Raw genomic sequence first — 22,579 nt, 5'->3', positions numbered from 1 at the left:
GACCCGGCCCGAGGCTCGCGCTCCCCAGAGCCCTCGGCAGCCGAAGGAAGGCCCGCGGTGACCGACTCCTGGGGAAGAACTCGGTGTCGCCAACTCATCCTGCATCAAGTGCCCATAGAGTCGCGCTGTCACTTTAATGTCTGCACGCCCGGGCATCGCCTTCCTTCCTATCAGTCCTGTTAGTCCAGGGGAAGGATCCGAATCGTGGGGACACTTGGAGCCAGCCCGAGGGTCTTGGAGAGCGCGGACCCACGAGATGCAAGTGACAGCCAGCTGGCCCCGCTGTACCTGAGTGAGCGAGCCTCGGAACCTGGGGGCCTTTCCTCTGGGTGCTGCCCCGGAGCACTCCCAACTCACCACGCTTTTCAGAGACCACCCACAAGCAGGCTTAGCTTTCCAAGTATTGGTGTATGGTAGAGGAAGTGGGGTGGGGGTGGTTTCAATTTTTGCTGAAAAGAATTGCTGATCATGCTTATCCACCAGCTCATCTCGTTGGATACTGATTCTGTAGAGTAAGGAGACAGCTGTGTCAATGTGGTTTGTGCCTTAGTTGAATAAGTCATGGAACATTCCAAAATGCTGCCAGAAGAGGAATTGTACGCTTGTATCCTAGGCTTGCAATAATTTCTTCAGTTCTTATAAAAAAAAAAGGTATTTTATAAAAATTGAAAAACTGAAACAACTGCAGAGTTATTTTTCTCCCTCTAAACTCTGTGGGCAGTGAGTGTCAAAAGTTTCATTGTGGAAACAACACCCTTATTTTCTTTATTTGAAGTAGAAGACAGCTTGACTTCCAAAACCGCACAGTGAAGTGGTTTGCAACAGTTACCTGGCTCCTGGCCTCAGTCCATCTGGATCAAGTTGCGACCTGAAAGAGATCTTGAATTGGTGGTGGCAGTGCAAAGACCCAAGAATGCCAGTCAGGAAGAAAGGTGGGCTATGAGGCTTCCTATTTAATTTACAGTTCTCCCTTTTCTTGGTTCTGAGATTAACGATCTAAACTGAATTCTATTTGAGATGTCATTGTGCCTTTTTAGTGGTACATCATTAATATTTGCTAAGGTAAAGTAAAATATAAAGTAGGGTCATAAATTTAATTTCTGATTTCAGAAATTGGGTTGCCTAAATCACCTGTTTGTAGTTAGACTGGATTTCATTAAGTAGAATTGGATTTAGTTTGTTTTCTCATCTTATTAGAAATTTCTTTTAGACATTCTTTTAAAGAAGAAATGAACTGTGGAGCTTTTCCTTATGGAATTAATATTTGTCAAGGTCATTACATAATGTAAAGGTAATTTTGTCGGCACTGAAAAACATAACTATTCTTATTAAAAATAGATTTCATATTTGTGTTTATTTAAAGTGTAAATCTTCATTTCTATGATGAAACACAACTTGTTAACTCTTCTCTATTTCCAGATGTATGTATTACTTAGTAACATGATTGACAAGTTCCCTAAATGTGACAAAGACCTGATTTTCTCCACTACCTTGAATTCAACAATATCCAATGGGTTCCTCAGGTATAGTTTAGTATAGGTCAGACTCTGGAGATTCACTTTCAGCTTGAATCTACCCCAGAGTACTTTGTTCTGAAAGACCCTAGTGAAAACTTTTTTAAAAAATAAGCTATGGAATATAAGATTAATTACAAAGTGGTTTTGTTGAGAGATTTGTGAATCAAAATTTATATGACTGTCATATATATACTATAATGTACTGGGAGAGACCCAAATATTGACTGAGTTATAATCTAACCTAAGCTCAGGGTTCATATTTGGTTCTCTGTGATGTTTAAATTCTATACTGTAGATTTGAAAGATTCATTGAGATATGCTTATACAACAGATATCTGTAATGATGAACAATGGTATATAAAACTTTTGAAAAGCCTAATAACTGTTCTTTTGTACATTGTGATTTAAGACTGGGATTGTTTCCTTTTTCCACTCTTCCATAATATTAATGAAAGATGTCAACTTCATGAGAATTTGGAATCACACCTGTCCAGACAAGATATAATTGATTTATCTAAAAGAAGAATGATTGTTTGAGAACATAGCCAATAAATGATATGGCTCTTTGACTTAGCTTGCTCTGTGTTTTCATTGTTTCTGCCATTTATTGTTCATTTGGAGCTACCGTATTTCCAACTAAATTAAATTAAACATATGGGTTTAGTACTTAAACATATTTGGTGTGTGCATGTGAGAGAGAGGTTAAAGGAGTGGAGGAAGTGAGGGTGTAAGTTAGAAGGAAGGAATGGGAGGAAACAGAGAGGAGAGAAAGATGTGTCTGGGAAGGACAAGGAAAAACAACTGATGATCCAGGTATAACCTAAGTTGTAGAGTGAACTGTAAAGTTTCTAAGACCAGCAATGTGAGCTTTATAGTTCTACCTTTAAGGTAAGTTAGCAAAAAATTTCTTATTTATTACTGAAAATCATGCTTTACAATATTTAATTATAAGAAATAATTTTTATTCCCTTCTTTCCCCTCTCAGTGCTCCCTCCCTTGCTTCCTTCTTTCACCTTCTGTTTTTTTTCTCATTTGCTTCTGTTTTAACACTGAGTTGATTGTAATGTATTATGTTTTAAAGGAACCAGTAAGTTTTACTCAATAGAACAATTATATATTTGCATTATATTAAGGAAAAGTATCATTAAGGGAAATTATCATAAGTAATACTTATGATACAATTCATGAAAGTAATTTATGATTTTTCTAGTCAGAAACAATTACTTTCTTAAAACTATTAGTGTTTAGATAACTATTTTGAACATGCTTACAACTATTTAGAAAATTATGAAAATGCATTATGTTTTTGATTAGCTAAGCTTGTGCTTTGTACTGCTTTTGTAAGTAAAGCATATTTTAAAGTATAACATATTTTTAAAAAATGTATTAAAGCACCATGATTTACAAAGTTATTCATAGTTGAGTTTTAGACATACAGTGTTCCAGCACCTATCACACCATCAGTGTCAACTTCCCTCCACCAATGTTTCCAGGTTTTCTTATATTCCCTGCCCTCCCCCCTACATCCCCCAGTCTTCTTGACTGACTCTTCTCTTGACTGGCACCTTTTTAAGTTTGGTTGTTAAAGTTTGGGTTTCATGATTTCAGTGTTGTTGACTCATGGTTTGGATATTTAGATGTATCATTCCTTAACATCACCAATGTACCTGAGTCACCATGACCCTGAGCCCTCACTTCTTCTAATCTGTTCTTTTCCTACTTCACTCTATTCCTTTCCTTCTCCTCCCTAAGTTATGGGACTTAGATTTATTCTGCAGAGACCAGAGACTTCACTATCTCCTTGAATCTTTTTTCTTTCTTCATTTTACATGTGGTATTTAGGATGGAAAAGCTAGATTTAATGCAAATGTTAACTAACTGCAAATAACTGTTTTCTCTCTGAACTATTTATTGTTTGCTATATCTTACTAAATAACATTTTATAAGACACACAAAATTATTTTGTTTTGGGACCTCGCCTGGCAGTGCTTAGGGCTTACTTCTGCCTCTGTGCTCAGGGATCACTCCTGGAAGAATGGTCTGGAACTCTGGAAACCATATGTGGTGTCAGGGATTGAATCTATGTTAGTCATATGCAAGGCGAGCTCTCTATTTGCTGTACTATTGCTTTGCCCCCAAGATACATTTATCTTGGTTTATCTTATATTATCATAAAACTGGATAGGAGTTTCCCTAGTAATTGGAAATGTGTGTGATATCTCACTAACTCAATTTTTAGTTCTTGACTCTTTTGGTAAGATGAAAGTGAATTCTTCTATTTGTTGTTCTTCTGTTTTATAAAATTTCTACTTCTCTTACCCCACTCTCTTCACCATTTTACAGGCATCAGTTTATTAACAGAGCACCCTGTCTTTCATATTTTTTCCCTTTTCATTTTTTATATTTTGGTTCTCAGTACATACACAGTATTGGTCAGGGTTTACTTCTGACTCTGTGCCCTGCGATGGCTCCTGGCAGTGCTAAGGGGAACCATATGTGGTGCCAGGGACTGAACTTCGGTCAACTATGTGCAAAGCAAGCACCCTACCTGCTGTAGTACCTCTTAGGACCCTGTATTTCTTTTTTAAAATTTTTTTATTAGTGAATCACTGTGAGGTACAGTTACAAACTCATGAACTTTAGTGTTTGCATTTCAGTCTTATAGTGATCGTTTACCTATCCCTCCACCAGTGCCCTTTCTCTTCCACCAATGTTCCCAGTATCCCTCCCCCCACCCCCACCCCATCCCCACCACTATACCCTGCCTCTGTGGCAGGGCATTTCCTTTTGTTCTCTCTACTTTTGGGTGTTGTAGTTTGCAATAGAGGTATTGAGTGGCCTTTATGTTCGGTCTATAAACTACTTTTGGCATGTATCTTTCAATCCGATTTGGTCCTCCTAACATCTTCTACTTGATGTTCCCTTCTCTATCTCAGCTGCCTTTTCTCCCAGCATGTGAGGCCAGTTTCCAAGCTGTGGGACAAATATCCTGGTCCTTATCTCTACTACTCTTTGGTGTTAGTCTCCCATTCTGTTACTTTATATTCCACAGATGAGTGCAATCTTTCTATGTCTGTCTCTCTCTTTCTGACTCATTTCACTTAACATGATACTTTTCATATTGATCCAATTATATGCAAATTTCATGACTTCATCTTTTCTAACAGCTGCATAGTATTCCATTATGTATATGTACCAAAGTTTCTTCAACCAGTCATTTGTTTTTGGGTACTGTTTTTTTTTTTTTTTTTTTTCAGATTTTGGGTATTGGAAACAGTGCTGCAATGAATATACAAATGCAGATGTCCTTTTTACTATACCTTTTTGTCTCTCTGGGATATATTCCCAGAAGTGGTATTGCTGGGTCAAAAGGGAGCTTAATTTCTAATTTTTTGAGAATCATCCATATTGTTTTCCAAAAGGGCTGAACCAGTTGGCATTCTCACCAGCAGTGAAGGAGAGTCCCTTTCTCCCCACATCTACGCCAACACTGATTGGTTTTGTCATTTGGATGTGGGCCAGTTTCTGTGGTGTGAAATGTTATCTCATTGTTGTTTTAATCTGCATCTCCCTGATGATTAGTGATGTAGAACATTTTCTCATGTGTCTTTTAGCCATTCAGATTCCTTCTTTGAGAAAATTTCTGTTCATTTCCACCCCCAATTTTCTGATGGGGTTGGATGTTTTCTTCTTATAGAGTTCAACCAGTGCCTTGTATATCCTTGATATCAACCCCTTATCACATGGGTATTGGGTGAATATCCTTTCCCATTCTATAGAATGTCTTTGTATTCTGTAGGACCCTTTATTTCTTCCTTAGAGATCCACTTAAATAATGGTTTTCATTTGTTATTCCCATACTGTATTACTGTATCATTGTTATCTCATTGCTCATTGATTTGCTCGAGCAGGCATCAGTAACGTCTCCATTGTGAGACTTGTTACTGTTTTTGGCATATCGAATACGCTATGGGTAGTTTGCCGGGCTCTGCCGTCTGGGCGGGATACTCCTGGTAGCTTGCCGGGCTCTCCGAGAGGGATGGAGAAATCGAACCCGGGTCGGCCTTGTGCAAGGCAAACGCCCTAACCACTGAGCTATCGCTCGAGTATGTTCTTTTATATCACACATATGAGATCATTCTGAGTCTGTTCCTCTCCCTCTGACTGATTTCACTCAATATGCTACTTTCCAGACTCATCCACATAGCAGCAAATTGCATGACTTATCTTTTCTTATGTCCAAGTCATATTCCATTGTGAGTATGTACCCTAGATTTTTAATCCGGTCATCTGTCCTTGGGTTGTTTGCAGATTCTGGCTATTGTGAATAGTGCTGTAATAAACATAGGAATGCAAATGCACTTTTCTGTATTGTTATTTTAGGCTGTTGGGTTATTTTCCAGAGTGAAACTACTGAGTTATATGAAATTCAGTTTTTAAAGCAGTGTCCATATTGTTTTTCAAAAAAAGGCTCCACCAGTCGACATTTCCAGCAGCAGTGAATGAGGGTCCCTTTCCCCCCACATCCTCACCAACACTGATTCTCTTACCCCCTTCTCCCTGTCACACACACTTTATTTAAACACTGTGGTTTACAAACTTGTTCATAATTATTTTTACAGGTATTCAATATTCTATCACTAATCCTACCACTATTGTCACCTTCCCTTCGCTATCATCTCCATTTTCTCAACCACTCTCAAGCCTGCCTCTGTAGCAGGCCCACAATAATTTATCTTATATTGCTTGTTACCGGACTGGAATGATAGCACAGCAGGTAGGGCATTTGTCTTGTACACGGCCGACCCAGATTCGATTCCTCTGTCCCTCTGAGGAATCTTGAGAGCCTGGTAAGCTACCAAGAGTATCCGACCTGCACGGCAGAGTCTGGCAAGCACCCTGTGGCATATTCAATATGTCAAAAACAGTAACAAGTCTCACAATGGAGACATTACTGGTGCCCTCTTGAGCAAATTGATGAACAACGGGACAACAGTGCTACAGTGCTACAGTGCTCGTTATTGCTAACAGAATAATCAAAAATATTTTCTTAGAAGAAAATTACCAATACTGTTTCTTATTCTTTTTTTAAAAATTTATTTATTTTTAATTAGTGAATCACCGTGAGGGTACAGTTACAGATTTATACATTTTTGAGCTCATGTTTCCCTCATACAAAGTTCGAGAACCCATCCCTTCACCAGTGCCCATTCTCCACCACCGGTAAACCCAGCATCCCTCCTACCCTCCCCAATTTCATCTCCCCCAACGCCACCCTGCCACTGTGGCAGGGTATTCCCTTTTGTTCTCTCTCTCTAATTAGGTGTTGTGGTTCACAATAGAGGTGTTGAGTGGGCACTGTGTTCAGTCTCTAGTCTACCTTCAGCCCACATCACCCTTCCCCCGCATGGCCTCCGACTGCATTATACTTGGTGATCGCTTCTCTGAGTTGCCCTCTCCCCAGAATGTGAGGTCAGCCTCAAAACCATGGAGTCAACTTCTTGGTACTTATTTCTACTATTCTTCTATTCTTGGGTGTTAGTCTCCTACTCTGTTATTCTATATTCCACAGATGAGTGCAATCTTTCTATGTCTGTCTCTTTCTGACTCATTTCACTTAGCATGATACTTTCCATGCCGATCCACTTATATGCAAAATTCATGACCTTTTTTCGAACAGCTGCATAGTATTCCATTGTATAGATGTACCAACGTTTCTTCAACCAGTCATCTGTTCTAGGGCACTCGGGTTTTTTTCCAGATTCTGGCTATTGTAAACAGTGCTGCGATGAACATATAAGTGCAGATGTCATTTTGACTATACTTTTTTGCTTCTCTAGGATATATTCCCAGCAATGGTATTGCTGGGTCAAATGGGAGCTCAATTTCTAACTTTTTGAGAATTATCCGTATTGTTTTCCAAAAGGGCTGAACCAGTCGGCATTCCCACCAGCAGTGTAGAAGGGTCCCTTTCTCCCCACATCCTCTCCAACAGCGGTTGTTTTTATTCTTTTGGATGTGTGCTAGTCTCTGTGGTGTGAGGTGGTATCTCATGGTTGTTTTGATCTGCATCTCCCTGATGATTAGTGATGTAGAGCACTTTTTCATGTGCCTTTTGGCCATTCGTATCTCTTCCTTGGGAAAGTTTCTATTCATTTCTTCGCCCCAATTTCTGATGGGGTTGAATGTTTTCTTCTTGTAGAGTTCAACCAGTGCTTTATACAACATTGATATCAACCCCTTATCTGATGGGTATTGTGTAAATATCCTTTCCCATTCTGTAGATAGTCTTTGTATTCTGGTCACTGTATCTTTTGCAGTGCAGAAGATTTTTAGTTTAACGTAGTCCCATTTGTTGATCTCTGTTTCTACTTGGTTGGCAAGTTGCATGTCATCTTTGAAGATACCTTTACCTTCAATATTGTGGAGGGTTTTGCCGACCTTGTCTTCAATGTACCTTATGGTTTGTGGTCTGATGTTGAGGTCTTTAATCCATTTTGATCTGACTTTTGTGCATGGTGTCAGGTCGAGGTCTAAGCCCATTCTTTTGCATGTGGTTGTCCAGTTGTGCCAGCACCACTTGTTAAAGAGGCTTTCCTTGCTCCACTTCACATCTCTTGCTCCCATATCAAAAATTAGATGTTCATACATTTGGGGTTGTGTGTAGGGATATTCCACCCTGTTCCATTGGTCTGCAGCTCTGCCTTTGTTCCAGTACCATGCTGTTTTGTTACTGCATTGTAATAAAGTTTGAGGTTGGGTTTGGTGATGCCTCCCATCGTATTTTTCCTAAGAATTGTTTTAGCTATCTGTGGGCGTTTGTTCCATATGAATTTTAGGATTGCTTGAGCCATTTCTTTGAAGAATGTCGTGGGTATCCTCATAGGGATCGAGTTCAATCTGTATAATGCTTTGGGGAGTATTGCCATTTTGACAATATTGATTCTTCCTATCCATGAGCAGGGTATATGTTTCCATTTTCTCGTGTCCTCTTTTATTTCATGGAGTAGTGTTTTATAGTTTTCTTTGTAGAGGTCTCTTACTTCCTTAGTTAAGCTGATTCCAAGGTACTTGATTTTCTGGGGCACGATTGTGAATGGGATTGCTTTTTTCATGTCCCTTTCCTCTGCCTCATTGTTTGCATATAGGAAGGCCATGGATTTTTGGGTATTGATTTTGTAGCCTGCAACTTTACTGTATAAGCCTATTGTTTCTAAGAGTTTCTTGGCAGAGGCTTTAGGCTTCTCTATATATAGGATCATATCGTCTGCAAATAGTGAGAGTTTGATTTCTTCCCTTCCTATCTGGATGCCCTTAATCTCTTTTTTCTTGTCTAATAGCTATCGCAAGTACTTCCAGTTCTATATTGAAGAGAAGTGGTGAGAGTGGGCATCCTTGTCTTGTGCCTGATCTTAGAGGAAAGGCCCTTAGTTTTTCCCCATTGAGAATAATGCTTGCCGTAGACTTGTGGTAGATGGCTTTGACTATCTCGAGGAAAGTTCCTCCAAACCCCATTTTGGTGAGGGTTTTCATCATGAACGGATGTTGGATCTTGTCAAATGCTTTCTCTGCATCTATTGATATGATCATATGGTTTTTATCCTTACTTTTGTTGATATGATGGATTATGTTGATTGATTTCTGAATGTTAAACCATCCTTGCATCCCTGGGATGAATCCTACTTGGTCATGATGTATGATCTTTTTGATGAGTTGTTGGATCCTATTTGCTAATATTTTTTTGAGGATCTTCACATCGGTGTTCATCAGGGATATTGGTCTGTAATTTTCTTTCTTAGTGATGTTTTTGTTTGCTTTTGGTATTAGGGACATGTATGCTTCATAGAAGCTGTTTGGGAGAGTTCCTGTTTTTTCAATTTCCTGGAAAAGTTTGAGGAGAACTAGCAACAGGTCTTTTTTAAATGTTTGGAAGAATTTTCCAGTGAAACCATCTGGGTCTGGGCTTTTGTTTTTGTGGAGATTTTTGATTACAGTTTCAATTTCCTTAACATTGATGGGTCTATTCAGGTATTCCAAGTCTTCTTTGTTCAGTCTTGGGAGATTGTAGGAATCAAGGAATTCATCCATTTCTTTTAGGTTCTCCTGTTTTGTGGCATATAGACCTTCAAAGTAGTCTCTAATGATCTTTTGAATCACACTGGTTTCTGTTATGATGCCCCTCTTTTTATTTCTGATTCGATTTATTAGGGTTCTCTTTCTTTGTGAGTCTTGCTAGCGGTTTATCAATCTTATTTATTTTCTCGATGAACCAGCTCTTTGTTTCCTTGATCTTTCAGATTGTTTTTTTGGTTTCCATGTCGTTTATTTCTGCTCTAATTTTTATTATTTCTTTCCTTCGGTCTGGTTTGGGTTCCTTTTTCTGGTCCTTTTCTAAGGTCTTGAGTCATAAAGTCAAACTATCTATGTGGGCCCTTTCTTCCTTCCTGAGGAATGCTTGGAGAGCTATAAATTTTCCCCTTAACACAGCTTTAGCTGCGTCCGATAGGTTTTGGTAGCTCATGTCTTCATTTGTTTCTAAGTATCTTTTGATTTCTTCCTTGATTTCCTTCCTGACCCACTCATTGTTCAACATTGAATTGTTTAATTTCCAGGTGTTTAATTTGGTTCTCCATGTCAGTGAGTGGTTAGCTTCTATCTTCAATGCATCGTGGTCTGAAAAGATGGTTGATACAATTTCTATTTTTCCGATTCTATTGAGGTATGTTCTGGGGTCCAGTACATGGTATATTTTAGAAAATGTTCCGTGTGCACTGTAAAAGAATGTGTATTCTTTCTTTTTGGCGTGTAAAGCCTTGTCTATTAGGCCTCTCTCTTCAATTTCTTCTTCTTTTTTCCCCTTATTTATTTTATTATTTTTATTTTGTCACCATCTCAGGTTTATGTCTCAGTTATACAGTATTCAAACACCATCCCTTCACCAGTGCCCATATTCCACCACCAAAATCCCCAGTATACCCCCCGCCCCTGCCCCTCACCCCAACTGTATAACTGATGGATTTCACTTCATTTTCTCTTTACCTTGATTATGTTCCATATTTCAACACAAAACTCACTATTATTGTGGAAGTTATACCCCCAAACAAGAGAGCCCTACTAAGGAAGCATTTGATAATTAGTTTTCAATTAAAAGATTGTATGTTTTCAGGTTTTAGAAAAGGTCGCGTGGCCGCTAATGCGGCCGCGCGGCTCGGATGTGTCCCAGTCCCGAATCCCGGAGCCGTGTTAGTTGCTGCTCAGTGTCGCCAGGGCTCCATCTGGAGAAGGTGTGCTGGCTGCACCTCCTCCGTCCGGCTCCCCGGTGTTGCTGGCCTCAATTCGGGTCTGGAGCATTTTCTGGGCCGCGTTGCTCACCAGAATGCCTGGCCGCTTCTCTGTTGAATGTGGCAAGATGGCAGCGAGGGTGGGTCGAGGGCGTGTCTTCCAGCGGCCGGCACCACTTGGAGGCTGGGCTGGCGCCGCCTCACTCCAGTGCCCCCCCGCGGCTCAGATGTGTCCCAGTCCCGAATCCCGGAGCCGTGTTAGTTGCTGCTCAGTGTCGCCAGGACTCCATCTGGAGAAGGTGTTCAATTTCTTCTTTCAGAGTCAGTGTTTCCTTGCTGAGTTTTGTTCTTGTCGATCTATCCAGAGGTGATAAGGCGTATTGAAGTCTCCGACTTCTATTGTGCTGCTAGTGATGTCCTCTTTGAAGTCTGTTAGGAGTTGTTTTAAATATTTAGCTGGTCGTTCATTAGGAACGTATACGTTTAAGAGTGTGATTTCTTCCTGTTGTACATATCCCTTGATAAATAGAAAATGACCTTCACTATCCCTTTTAATATTTTTCACCCTGAAATCTATGTTGTCAGATACAAGGATGGTCACTCCAGCTCTTTTAAGGGAGTTGTTTGCTTGCAGGATTGTTTTCCATCCTTTGACTTTGAGTCTATGTTTACTCTGTTTGTTCAGGTGTGTTTCTTGCTGGCAGCAGAATGTTGGGTTTAATTTTCGGATCCATTTTGCCACTCTGTGTCTCTTGATAGATGCATTTAGGCCGTTGACATTGAGAGAGATTATTGTGATGGGGTTTTGTGTCATCTTTCTGTGGGATTTGTTGTTCTTATTTGGCTCCTCCTTGTCTTACAGTAGCCCCTTTAGACCTTCTTTCAAGTTTGGTTTTGAGTCTATGAAGTTCCTGAGCTGTTGTTTATCCGAGAAATAGTGTATGGTTCCTTCGAGTTCGAGTGAGAGTTTAGCCGGATAAAGTATTCTTGGTGAGGCATTCATTTCGTTAAGTTTTTTCACTATGTCCCTCCCACCATTGTCTTTGGGCTCGGAGGGTTTCCTCTGACAGGTCTGCTGTAAATCTGAGGGGTGCTTCTTTGTATGTGATTTCCTTCTTTGACCTTGCTGCTTGCAGAATTGTGTCTCTATGCATAGCATCCGTCATTCTGACTATGATATGACTTGGAGTCTTTTTATTCGGGTCTCTTTTTGCTGGTACTCTTCGGACTCCTTGGATCTGGATGCCTGCGTTCTCCAGGTCTGGCAATTTCTTAGCAATGATTTCTTTCACTGTTTTTTTATTTTTCTTTGGGGTTACTTCCCTGTGCTTCTGGTACTCCAATGATTCTTATGTGGTTCCTCTTGAAGTCATGCCACAGGACTCTGATTTGCTCTATAGCCATTTTGATGTCTTTCTCCATTATTTGTTATTGTTTATAAGCTTTTTGTAGCTCTTCTTCAAGGTTGCTGATTCTGTCTTCGGCTGTAGTCATTCTACTGTTGAGGGCATCTACTGCGATTTTTAATTTATCTACCGATTCCTTTATTTGTGTGACTTCCATTCGTAGGTTTGAAATTTCTGCTCTCTTTTCTTCCTGCATTTTCTTGGTAGACTGTAGGATAACATAGCCTCAGTAGTTTAGGTTTATTGGGCTACTCCCGTTACAGTGCTCCTATTCCTCTTTGTTTATTTGTAGCTTCTTTCTTAGTGTTGTGTTGACTTGTAAATAATGTTTTTCTCTTCTCCTTGAGTCCTTTGCAAAGTTTATTCAGAGCAATTCCTTTTTGTATGGACACAGGAAGACTTAACAAATGTTATGCTTTTGTAACCTGGGAGTCATTTGACTCTACATGGTATTTTCCTCCAGGGCATCTGTTCTCTTGACCTAAGCCTCAGCTGCCCTTATTTCCTAGCATCCCCAAAGCAGGGTCCCCGACGTGGGACAAGAAGGACCCAGGGCAAGCGGTGAGTTGTGTGCTACCCTGGCATCGAGATGGGCCTGGCCAAAGTGCCTAATGTTTAACTATAAGTTAAGAGCTTGATCATGGACAAATGTTGTCATGATCCAAACAGTGATAACTAGATTCGGACCCTGCTAGGGTGAGGAATGATTAATCTGGCCTGAGTTCTGTGGTCTGAGCCTGTGGCAAGATGTTGCCAGGAGAGCTGCCTTGCAAGCCTCAATGTATCCCTTGCTATGTCCATACAAAAATAACTAGTATTAAGATGTTAATAAGTTCCTGGACTAAGAAAAGAAAAAAACCTTAAGAGTGAGGAAGGGCTTTAAAATGCCCCTAGGTTATGTTCCCTTTAAACCTGACAGCCCTCAGGAAGGGCTTTATTATGTTGATTTTGCTACCTGGCTGGGTGTAACCTAGGGGCAAGGGCAAGAGAGAAAAAGGAGACAGAGAAGCCAGAAAGGCTTGCGCAGTTGATCCAGAGAGAGGCGGGAGCTGGGAGTGCGGGAGATGAGATAGATGAAAGATTGAATAAACAGTAACTAATCAGCAACCAGCTTGGTCCTTGTTTTTCCTTTGCCTGTCCTTGACCACCGGCCGTCCCGATCCAGTCCACACACTGTGGTTCCAGGGCACCGAACGCGGGTGGTGAGACAGAGCTGCCCGGAGAGCCCGCGAGTGCTCGCGCCCCTCAGCGAGCCTTAGTTTTTTACAGTAGACCATTCCAGTGCTTCATTCATCTCCTCCCTTAACTTATTGGATGTCTGTTCCATGGTTGCTTGTAGTACATCGACTCTCCACCAGATTTCCTCTCTGAATTGTTTATCTGAGAGGTCGTAGATGTGAGTAGCTCCTGTTGATGTTTCTGGAATCTTTTCTTCTCCCTTTCTTTGTGGAGGAGATTTTCGCTGATTCTTCATATTGTTACGGAAGTGTAGAGTTGGAACTTTGTAGTTATTTATTCCTGTTCCCTCTTGTTGTGGGAAGGAGGGGCTCTGGTTGTGCTAAACTTCCCTTATTCACTGACAGCTTTTATAGTTTTAAACTAAGCTAATGGATATTTTGCATAAGTGGTTGAAATGGCTAAAGTGATTTTCAAAGAAATAGACAATACTTATTGTGCTGAGGTAAAAAATAATAACTCCGACAGGAGGCCACGCCCACTTTGAGACCACACCCACTGAGATACAGGCCACGCCTCCAGTATCTTCCTATTAGAGAGCCAGGCGGGAAGATGCGGGGCGGGGGGGGGGGGGGGGGGGGGGGCTGCCGGTCCTCGGGACCTCAGGCGGTGGCAGGAAGCGTGTCCGGGGGCTGGTCTCTGTACCTGGTGGGAGAGCCGGTGTTAGAGAGCCAGACGAGAAGACGGGTTTGCGGGACGCGGGGCATGGCAGCTACAGGACCTCGGGGACCCCAGGCAGTGGCGGGAAGCCTGATTCTTATTCTTATTGCTGTGTGCTAGCCTCTTTGATGTGAGGTGATATCATTCTTGTTTTAATTTACATTTCCCTGATGATTAGTATTTATTTTTGTTTTGTTTTGTTTTGCTTTGGGGCCACATCCAGCAATGCTTAGGGGTTGCTCAGGGGTTATTCCTGACACTACAATCATGGGATTACTCTTGGTGTGCTCCTGGAACCATATGGGGTATACCAGGGATCGAGCCCACGTCAGCCACGTGAGAGGCAAATGCCCTGCCCACTGTACTATTGCTCTGACCCTTAAAGGCAGAGTATTTTTTTACATATATATTTTTCATATAGTTTTTAGCGTAGTGCTTGCCATAGAGGTAGTCTTGAGGGCAGGCGGGAAAACTAGGGACATTAGTGGAGGAAAGGGCATAGGCGAAGGCATTCGTGTTGGAACATTATAGGCCTGAGACTTATGAATTACTTTGTAACTTTGTAATTCATGGTGATTCAAACAAACATACAACCAAAAAAGAGTAGTAAAGGGATTAATGTGTTTTGTTTACATGTGGCCAACCCAGATTTTATCTTTGGGGTTTCCTGTGAGATACTGGGTATTGAATTCAGATTGGTCACATGCAAAGCAAGTGCCCTTTGCACTGTACTATTCTTTGGCCCATTGCAGTTTATGAAAAATATCAGTATGTTTAATTTTCTGGGATTGATTTCCATTTCTATACATTTTTTAAAATGTTATATTATATTTTGAGGTTTTTTGTATCAATTAAAAAACTCAAAAGGTGATAGAATATTATGAATTAAAGCAATAGACATAGAACTAAAATTAATTATTAAATGGATTTATTTATAAGTCTTTGTGTTGGAAAAATTTGCAAATGATTTGGTATTAAAATATTTGTGTTATTTGGCATTTTTGGAAAACTTGTAATCCATTTATGATAGAATATTTTATTTTATGTCTCATTTAGGCCTATGTTACTTGTTTTTTCTTTGGTAAAAGTTTAGTCATGAGAAGGTTTACACAAAAATTAGATTTTTAAAACATTGGACTATTGCAGACAATTCATATATGCCATTGTGATTCAGTCATTTTTATAACAATATAGTATTAAACTATAAGAATTAACTTTTTTCATGATACATCCTACTTATTTTTTTCTTTTAAGAAAATTGAGGTAATATTGGTTTAAAATACCATATGTGTATATATTTTTAACACTGTATATTTTAATGTTAATTTTTAATAGTACTGATTCACACATCTCCAAATGTATGTCCTCATAACATGCTCATCACTGAAGAACTAATAACTTTGCTTCTCCCATCCACCTTTTGCTCCCACCTCTGTTCCACCTCTGACAAACTGAGTTTTGTAGTCAGAAACTTAGGCTTTTTTGGGTTGGTTTTGTTTGTTCTATTGCATTCTTTTGTTTATACTTCACATATGAATGAAACCACTCAGTATATCTCCTTGCTGTTATGACATCTCACTATCTCACTTACATGCTCTTGTTTGATAAATGCTTATGGTGTTAGTATGTCATTAGTTATAAAATAACTTTTAGAATATACCTGAGGTGTTTTTTTTTTTTTAACTGGGGAAGAGTTCTACAGTTAAAATTCTTGCTGAGGAATCTGTAGCATTCAAGGCACGAGGGCTCTGTATCCTCAATGTAGGTTGCTTTGTCAGCGAAGGATCATGAGTTTCTTCAGTCCAGTCATTCTGAATTCCAAGTAGTAAGCTTTCTGTATAAGTTTAATTTTTAGTAAGTTTCTCAAAATTATTTCAAGAATTATGGCCACGTAACTATCCTCTTGACCTTATTTGACTTAGGATTTGAAATGAAGATGAAATTATATATTATAAAGTGGTCACTACTGTAAAAATTCATTGTTGCAAATTTTAAAGATTATAGTAATGTTATATATCTTATTATATTACCATCTTGTTAGGCATTGAGGTCTTAACTGTATTAGGTAAGAATAGAGGTTCTGTAATGGACATTTTGAAGTGCTGTGACCATTTTAATTATTGAAAGTGTGGTATGACTTGGAATCAAAATAGTTATTAGCTTCTCTTCTCTTCTCTTCTCTTTAAAAACACCTAATACATAATTAACTATGCATTCTTCCAAAGGGTAAAAAGGTAAAAGAATTGGGATTGGAGAGATAGTCTAGGGGTTAAGGCCCTTGCTTTGCATGTAACTGATCCGGATTCGATTCCCAGTACTTCATAATGATCCCCAGAGTACTCTAGGAGTGATGCTTGAACCAGGAGTAAGCCCTGGGCACTTCCAGTCTTATCTCAGAACTCTCAAGCCCCTTCCTATAAAAAGGTAGCTCTTGTATATATTTAAGGAAATGGCTGTACTTCCACTTTTTTGTTCACTTATATATACATTTCACAAAGATTTATTTAGTGTTGGCTTTATATCAAGCACTCTCCTAGGTGAATATTTTACAATTCTAAATGTCTCTTCCTTTATGAATTTAAAAATTTATAAGGGAGATAGGTGTGGATAAAGAAAATTTCGGTGCTATGGTGTGGATAACACTCTGGGAAATGTTCTTTTCTTTGAATCATATCTCCACATCATCCATAATCATCATAATTAATAACAGCGATATTGGTAACAAAAACAAACAAAAAAACCCCAGACCAATTAGTCAGATCTGGCTTCTAGGAAAATGGAACAAGGTCTGATGATCACTGAGTTAGATTCTTAGTATATGGATATAGGTATGTAATAAATATTTTTGTATTTTTTACAGTTTAACAGTTAACTGCCCCAGTACTTTTTGAGTTATGTTTTTCTCCACTTCCCTGGGATTATGGTAGACCTCTGTCTAAAATGGGGGTGTATTATAGTAACTTATTTTTTTCTTTTGATGTCTTATTTGGAGGATTAATTACTGTATTTAAATGTTTTTCTGATTTGGTTGTGATTTGCTACTTTTAAGACATGGATTTTTTGATGGGGGGAGTTTGGGGTCATACCCAGAAGTACTCAGGACTTACCTTTGACTCTGCACTCAGTTTCTGGCAAGCTCCAGGGACGGTTTGGAGTGCTGGGAATCAAACCCTGGTGGACTCTATACAAGGCAAGTGCCCTGTAGCTAAGAAAAACTTTGTAGACTTGGGAGGAACTAGGAAATATCTCTGTCTCTGCAGGTACTTGAGAATCTCTTTCAGCTTTGGAACAAACTTTTATTAGGAGGGCTTGGACTTTTGGAAAAACAAAATTAGAATAATTAAAATATATCTTCTGTTTTCAGTCCTGTTATTTACCTCTCCTGAGGTGGTGCAGTTTAAGTTAGTTGTTTGAGTAGGAAGACAGGAAATTAGAAAATTTAGGGTAAGAAAACATAATATGTCGAAGTCTTATATGTATAATAATGTTTTCTTGCCTGTTTTTGATGATGGTGCCAGGCAATCTTGTGAGGTTTGTGTAATTTTCTTTAATTTTCTTTTCTAAAAGGAGTTTAATATGCCCCAACTTTTTATATGTTGTTTCTCCCTGTCCTCTTCCTTTCCCTTTTCTATCATTGCAATGACAGGGGCTCACATATCTGATTGATTGTGGTGCTCTCACATTTAGCCACATTGCTCTTTGAAGCTAATTCAACTTTTGTTGTGGTTCTTGTGTACTTTCTGGTCACACAATAACTATCCAATCATTTTGTGATAACGGATTTGAAGCTCAATCTGTTGATTTTCTTTAGATGATTTACCCAGCTGAATACCATGTTTGGGCTCTCTTCTACTACACCAGTACTCATCCAGATGCCATGCAGTTCTTAAAAACTGCACTCATACAATGAAAAAAGACATTAGATGGGCTTATTATCCTAATTTGGTCACTGACTTTGAAAAGTGAAGTTTGTATACTCTAATTTTATGGGGAAAAGAAATGACTGTCTTGGGGCTCCAGGGATGGCTCAGTGGCAAAAGGCACATAACTTACAAGCATGAGGGTATGAGTTAAATTGCCTGTTCCGTGTAAGTTCCAGAAATTCTGTTGTCTGTGACTCCTAAGAGCACTCATGCTATGATCTCTGAGCATCATAGTTATCTCATGATCTCTGGAACATCATAGTCATGTGTGTTTAAGAAGTGTATAACTGCATGGTCCCCTGAGCAATACCCCTGCACAGTAGTGATTCTTAAGTGTGGTCCAAACTAAAATAGAGTGAATGGAAGGGGCTAGAGAGGTAGCTTTTCTGATAGAGAATGTGTCTAACATGTATGAGACCCTGAGTTTAATCCTATATACTGATCCCCCAGCCCAACGACCACGGAGAGGGATGCAAGTGGCCAGCACTGAAGCTGAGCACTGAATGGTCCTGTCTGGATTGCTTGGAGACTATCATGGAGGGTGGATTTTAGACTCTAGACTCTTAAGTGTCTCTTAAGTGTCTTTTTTTTCCAAAAAGTAAAAGGAAAGGCAGTGGAGGTATTTAAAGGAGTTTTGCTGCAGAGTGGAACAGAGAAATGGGCACAATAATTGTTTAGACTTAATTGAAATGTAAAGCAAAGTTTTAAGAAATCATTAATGTTCATTTGTTTTTATGCTTATTGGAATGATTGGAGAAGAAATTCATGATGAAGCAAAGTTCTTAGGTAAGCAAGAGAAATAGATTCAGCTAGTCAAATACAAGAGTTGGTCTTAGAAAGCACTGCTATTTTGTCCATAACAAAAGGGAAGGCAGATAATAGGGTGCAGTTATACAAAATTAGGAAGATAATTTTGTTAGAAACATTCGGAAGATCTCCTAATTTTCAGTGAAATAGGAACAAGATCATTAGCAGAGAATGGCAGTGGGGGAAGAGTTGAATGATTAGGAGAAATGAATATGAAATAAAGTGCTCAACAAACATGAACTATTGTTACTAAATTTGGTATTTAGTCTGTGAAATTAGTAGACTGGAAGAGAGAAAGGGATTTTTAAAAAATTTTAAAAAATTGATTAAGGTTCTGTGGTGTAGAGTACTGCTAATGATGATTTCCCGCATTCAAAATTTCAACACCACACTGATCATCAGTGTACCCATTTTCCTTATGCAAGGATTCCAGCGTCCATCCTTTTCACCCTATACAACTCTGCTACTTGGTTATGTGCATTGTTCTCCCATTGTGTTGTCTTTGGATCTTTGTTATTACTGTTCTCTAGATCTTTAAGTCCCACATACGAGAGAGATAATTCTGTGACTGTCCCTTTCCTTCTGACTGCTTTTTAAATTCTTTTTTATTTTATAAAGTAGTTCACAATATTTGATTGCATTTAATATTTGAACACTGATCCCACCACCATTACACTTTCCCACCACCATATTTCAGATGTTTCCATCCTGAAACCCAACCCCTGCCCCAAAGTAGAACCAAAATAATTTATTTTGTATTGTTATGAAAAACCTCTGAAAATGCTCCAAAAAAGTTTCCTTAGAGGAAAGATTGTGAAGATTATTGTATTTCACCCAGGGACCATTAAGCCTTTCTATAAGAGATCACTAACAAGTTGTTAAAGGTTGAGTGCATATATATATATATATATATATATATACACACACACACACACACACACACACACACACACACACACACACACACACACACACATATATATGTAAAACAAAATTTCCTTCTAAGATTGGTTGCCTCCTACTTTAAACCTCATCAAATATGGTGCAGTACTCTTGGAGTATGGGTGGTGTGAGGTATGAGTTGTCGCATTGCCCAGGAATAAGTTCACTCTACCTGAGCGTGTGAAGATCAGCCATGAGCATGGCAGTGGTTGAGTTCTGGGTATTTTTGGCTGCTGGGGCTGGGTCCCTTGGGACGGGGAGGGGTCTCACCCACACCCTCTGGGGCATTCCGAATGAAACACCCGGGTTCGGGATTCTGTGGCATGTTTATGGCGTGTGTTGCGTTATGCTCCCTTCCAGGAGAGAAGGACATGTGACTTTCTCCTTCTGACTGATTTTATTCAGCATGAAATCATCTCGTTCCATCCGTGTTATAACAGATTGCATGGTTTTGGTTTTTTAGAGCTGCATAGTGCTTTATTTCTTGATCCATTCATCTGTAGATGGGCATTTGGGTTATCTTAGCTATTGTACTAAGTGCTACAATGAACATATATGTGCACATGCTTTTAAGTTAATGTTTTTGTACTTGGGAGTACCAAGAGATGATATTGCTGGGTCATATGGGAATTTTATTCCTAAATTTTGTAAAGATCTCCATATTACTTTCCATAGAGGATGAGCCTCTATGGAAGATAGAGGATGAAGTTCCATAGAAGATGACCTTCCCACCAACAATAGTTCCTTTTTCACCTCAGTCTTGTTGACAGTGGCTGTTTTCAGAGTTTTTGATATGTGCCGTTTTCCTTGGTATGACATATCTCAATGTTATGATTTAAATTTTCATAATTATAAGTGATGATGAGCATTTTTAATCTGTCTATTGGCTTTTTCAGTTCCCTATTTTTATGGGGATTTCGGGTCTTTATTGCTGATCTTTGTACCTTATATATCCTGGATATTAACCCGTTATCTGATGTGTTGAATACAAATATTTTCTTGCATGAAGTTAGCTGTCTTTTAGTTTTAGCCCATGTTTCTTCTTCTATGGATGCACTCTTTAATTTAATGTAGTCCAATTTGTTGTTGTTTTTTCCTTTCTTTCTTATTATTCTAATTATTATTATTATATACATATAATGTATATATGTATGTAATATATATACAAGGTATATATATATATACCTTGCCCACCACATATTCTCTCTCTAGCCTGGATCCAGAGAACAGCCTCAAGAATTTTTTCTTTCTCAATTTGGATCCATTTGGCTTTTTTTTTCATTCCTTATTGTTGTTGCTACAACTTTTAATAGTGTTGAATAAAAGTGGGGACAGTGGGCATCTTTTCCTTGAACCTGATCTCAGTGGGAATGCTTTCCATTTTTCATCACTAAGAATAATATTGGTGTGGGGCTAGAGTGATGGCACAGTGTGTAGAGCATTTGCCTTGCACGCGGCCGACCCGAGTTCGATTCCTCTGTCCCTCTCAGAGAGCCTGGCAAGCTACCAAGAGTATCCCGCCTACATGGCAGAGCCTGACAAGCTACCCGTGGTGTATTCGATTTGTCAAAAACAATAACAAGTTTCATAATGGAGACATTACTTGTGCCTGCTCAAGCAAATCGATGAACAGTGGGATGACAGTGATACAGTGCTACAGTGGGATTTTTATAGATAGTGTTACCTTGAGGAAGGTTCTTTCCACCTCAATTTTTTTGTTGAGGATTTTTTGGTTTTTTAATGTGAATGGATGTTGGATCTCATCAAGATCTTTTTCTGCATCATTGGACATTAGGATGTGGTTTTTTCTTTCATTTTACTGATGTGGTGTGCTATGCTAATTAATTTGCACATATTAAACTTCCATGTATCCTTAAGGTGAGTTCCACTTGAATGTGGTGTATGATTTTTTTTGTTTATTTTTTGGGTCACACCTGGCGATGCACAGGGGTTACTCCTGGCTCATGCACTCAGAAATTACTGCTGGTGGTGTTCGAGGGACCATACGGGATGCTGGGATTTGAACCTGGGTGGGCTGAATGCAAGCCAAATATCCTACCTGCTGTGCTATTGCTCCAGCCCCAGGTGTATGATTCTTTTGATGTGCTGTTGGATTTGGTTTGCTAAGATTTTGTTGAGTATTTTTTCATTGATGTTTTTTCATGCTGGTTATTGGTCTGAAAAGTCTCTCTGTTGGTTATCAGTGTAATGTTAACTTTGTAGAAGGTTTTAAGAAAGATTTCTCTTTAATATTTTGAAAAAGCTTAAGGGTCAATGGCAGGCTTTCCCGAACAGGTATGTGGGACCCTCCCAGCCCCGCCTGACCCGATGGAACTGCCATGCCACCCCCTCAGGACTCTGGTTTCTGGTCCCAGGACTCCCTGCGTGCCATCCTAGCTCCATTGATTCCCCGAACAGAGGCCTCACATAAACCAGGAGGAGTGCCTGAGAGTGAGAAAGTATTCTAGAAGGGGAAAAAGGCTACCATTATTGACTTAGCTCATCCAGAATCCACTCTTGCAGCAAGAGGGAATAGGGATAGAAAACTGGAAGGTTCCACCTCTATAGTTCCCTAACAATATGAAGAAACGGCGAAAATCCCCACCATGGAGAGGATGAAGAAAAGATTCCAGAAGCCCCAACAGGGGTTACCCACAAATACGATCTCTCAGATAAAGAATTCAGAGAGGAAATGTTGAAGATGTTCAACGAACTCAAGATAACCATGAAATAGACTTCCAATAAATTAATGGAGGATATGAAAGAAACAATGAAACGGTTCACCAAGAAAATACAGGAAAATGAGA

The 22,579-nt window shown here is 39.4% G+C and overlaps 1 protein-coding gene across 1 annotated transcript in view; it reads left to right on the top strand.

Annotated features, from left to right (window-relative positions):
* Window positions 1-798: 798 nt before the first annotated feature.
* The window catches only part of LOC129399890 (disks large 1 tumor suppressor protein-like), a 601,778-nt gene continuing 579,997 nt past the window's right edge, over window positions 799-22,579 (top strand). The window contains exon 1 of the mRNA XM_055121296.1: window positions 799-932. Within this exon, the coding sequence (XP_054977271.1) occupies window positions 914-932 (19 nt within the window). The 5' untranslated portion in view covers window positions 799-913. The remainder of the gene's footprint in view (window positions 933-22,579) is intronic.

Source organism: Sorex araneus, chromosome X, assembly GCF_027595985.1.
Source record: "Sorex araneus isolate mSorAra2 chromosome X, mSorAra2.pri, whole genome shotgun sequence".
Classification (NCBI taxonomy): domain Eukaryota; kingdom Metazoa; phylum Chordata; class Mammalia; order Eulipotyphla; family Soricidae; genus Sorex; species Sorex araneus.
The sequence above is the reverse complement of the archived record's forward strand: the minus strand, read 5'-3'. Positions and strand labels throughout refer to the sequence as shown.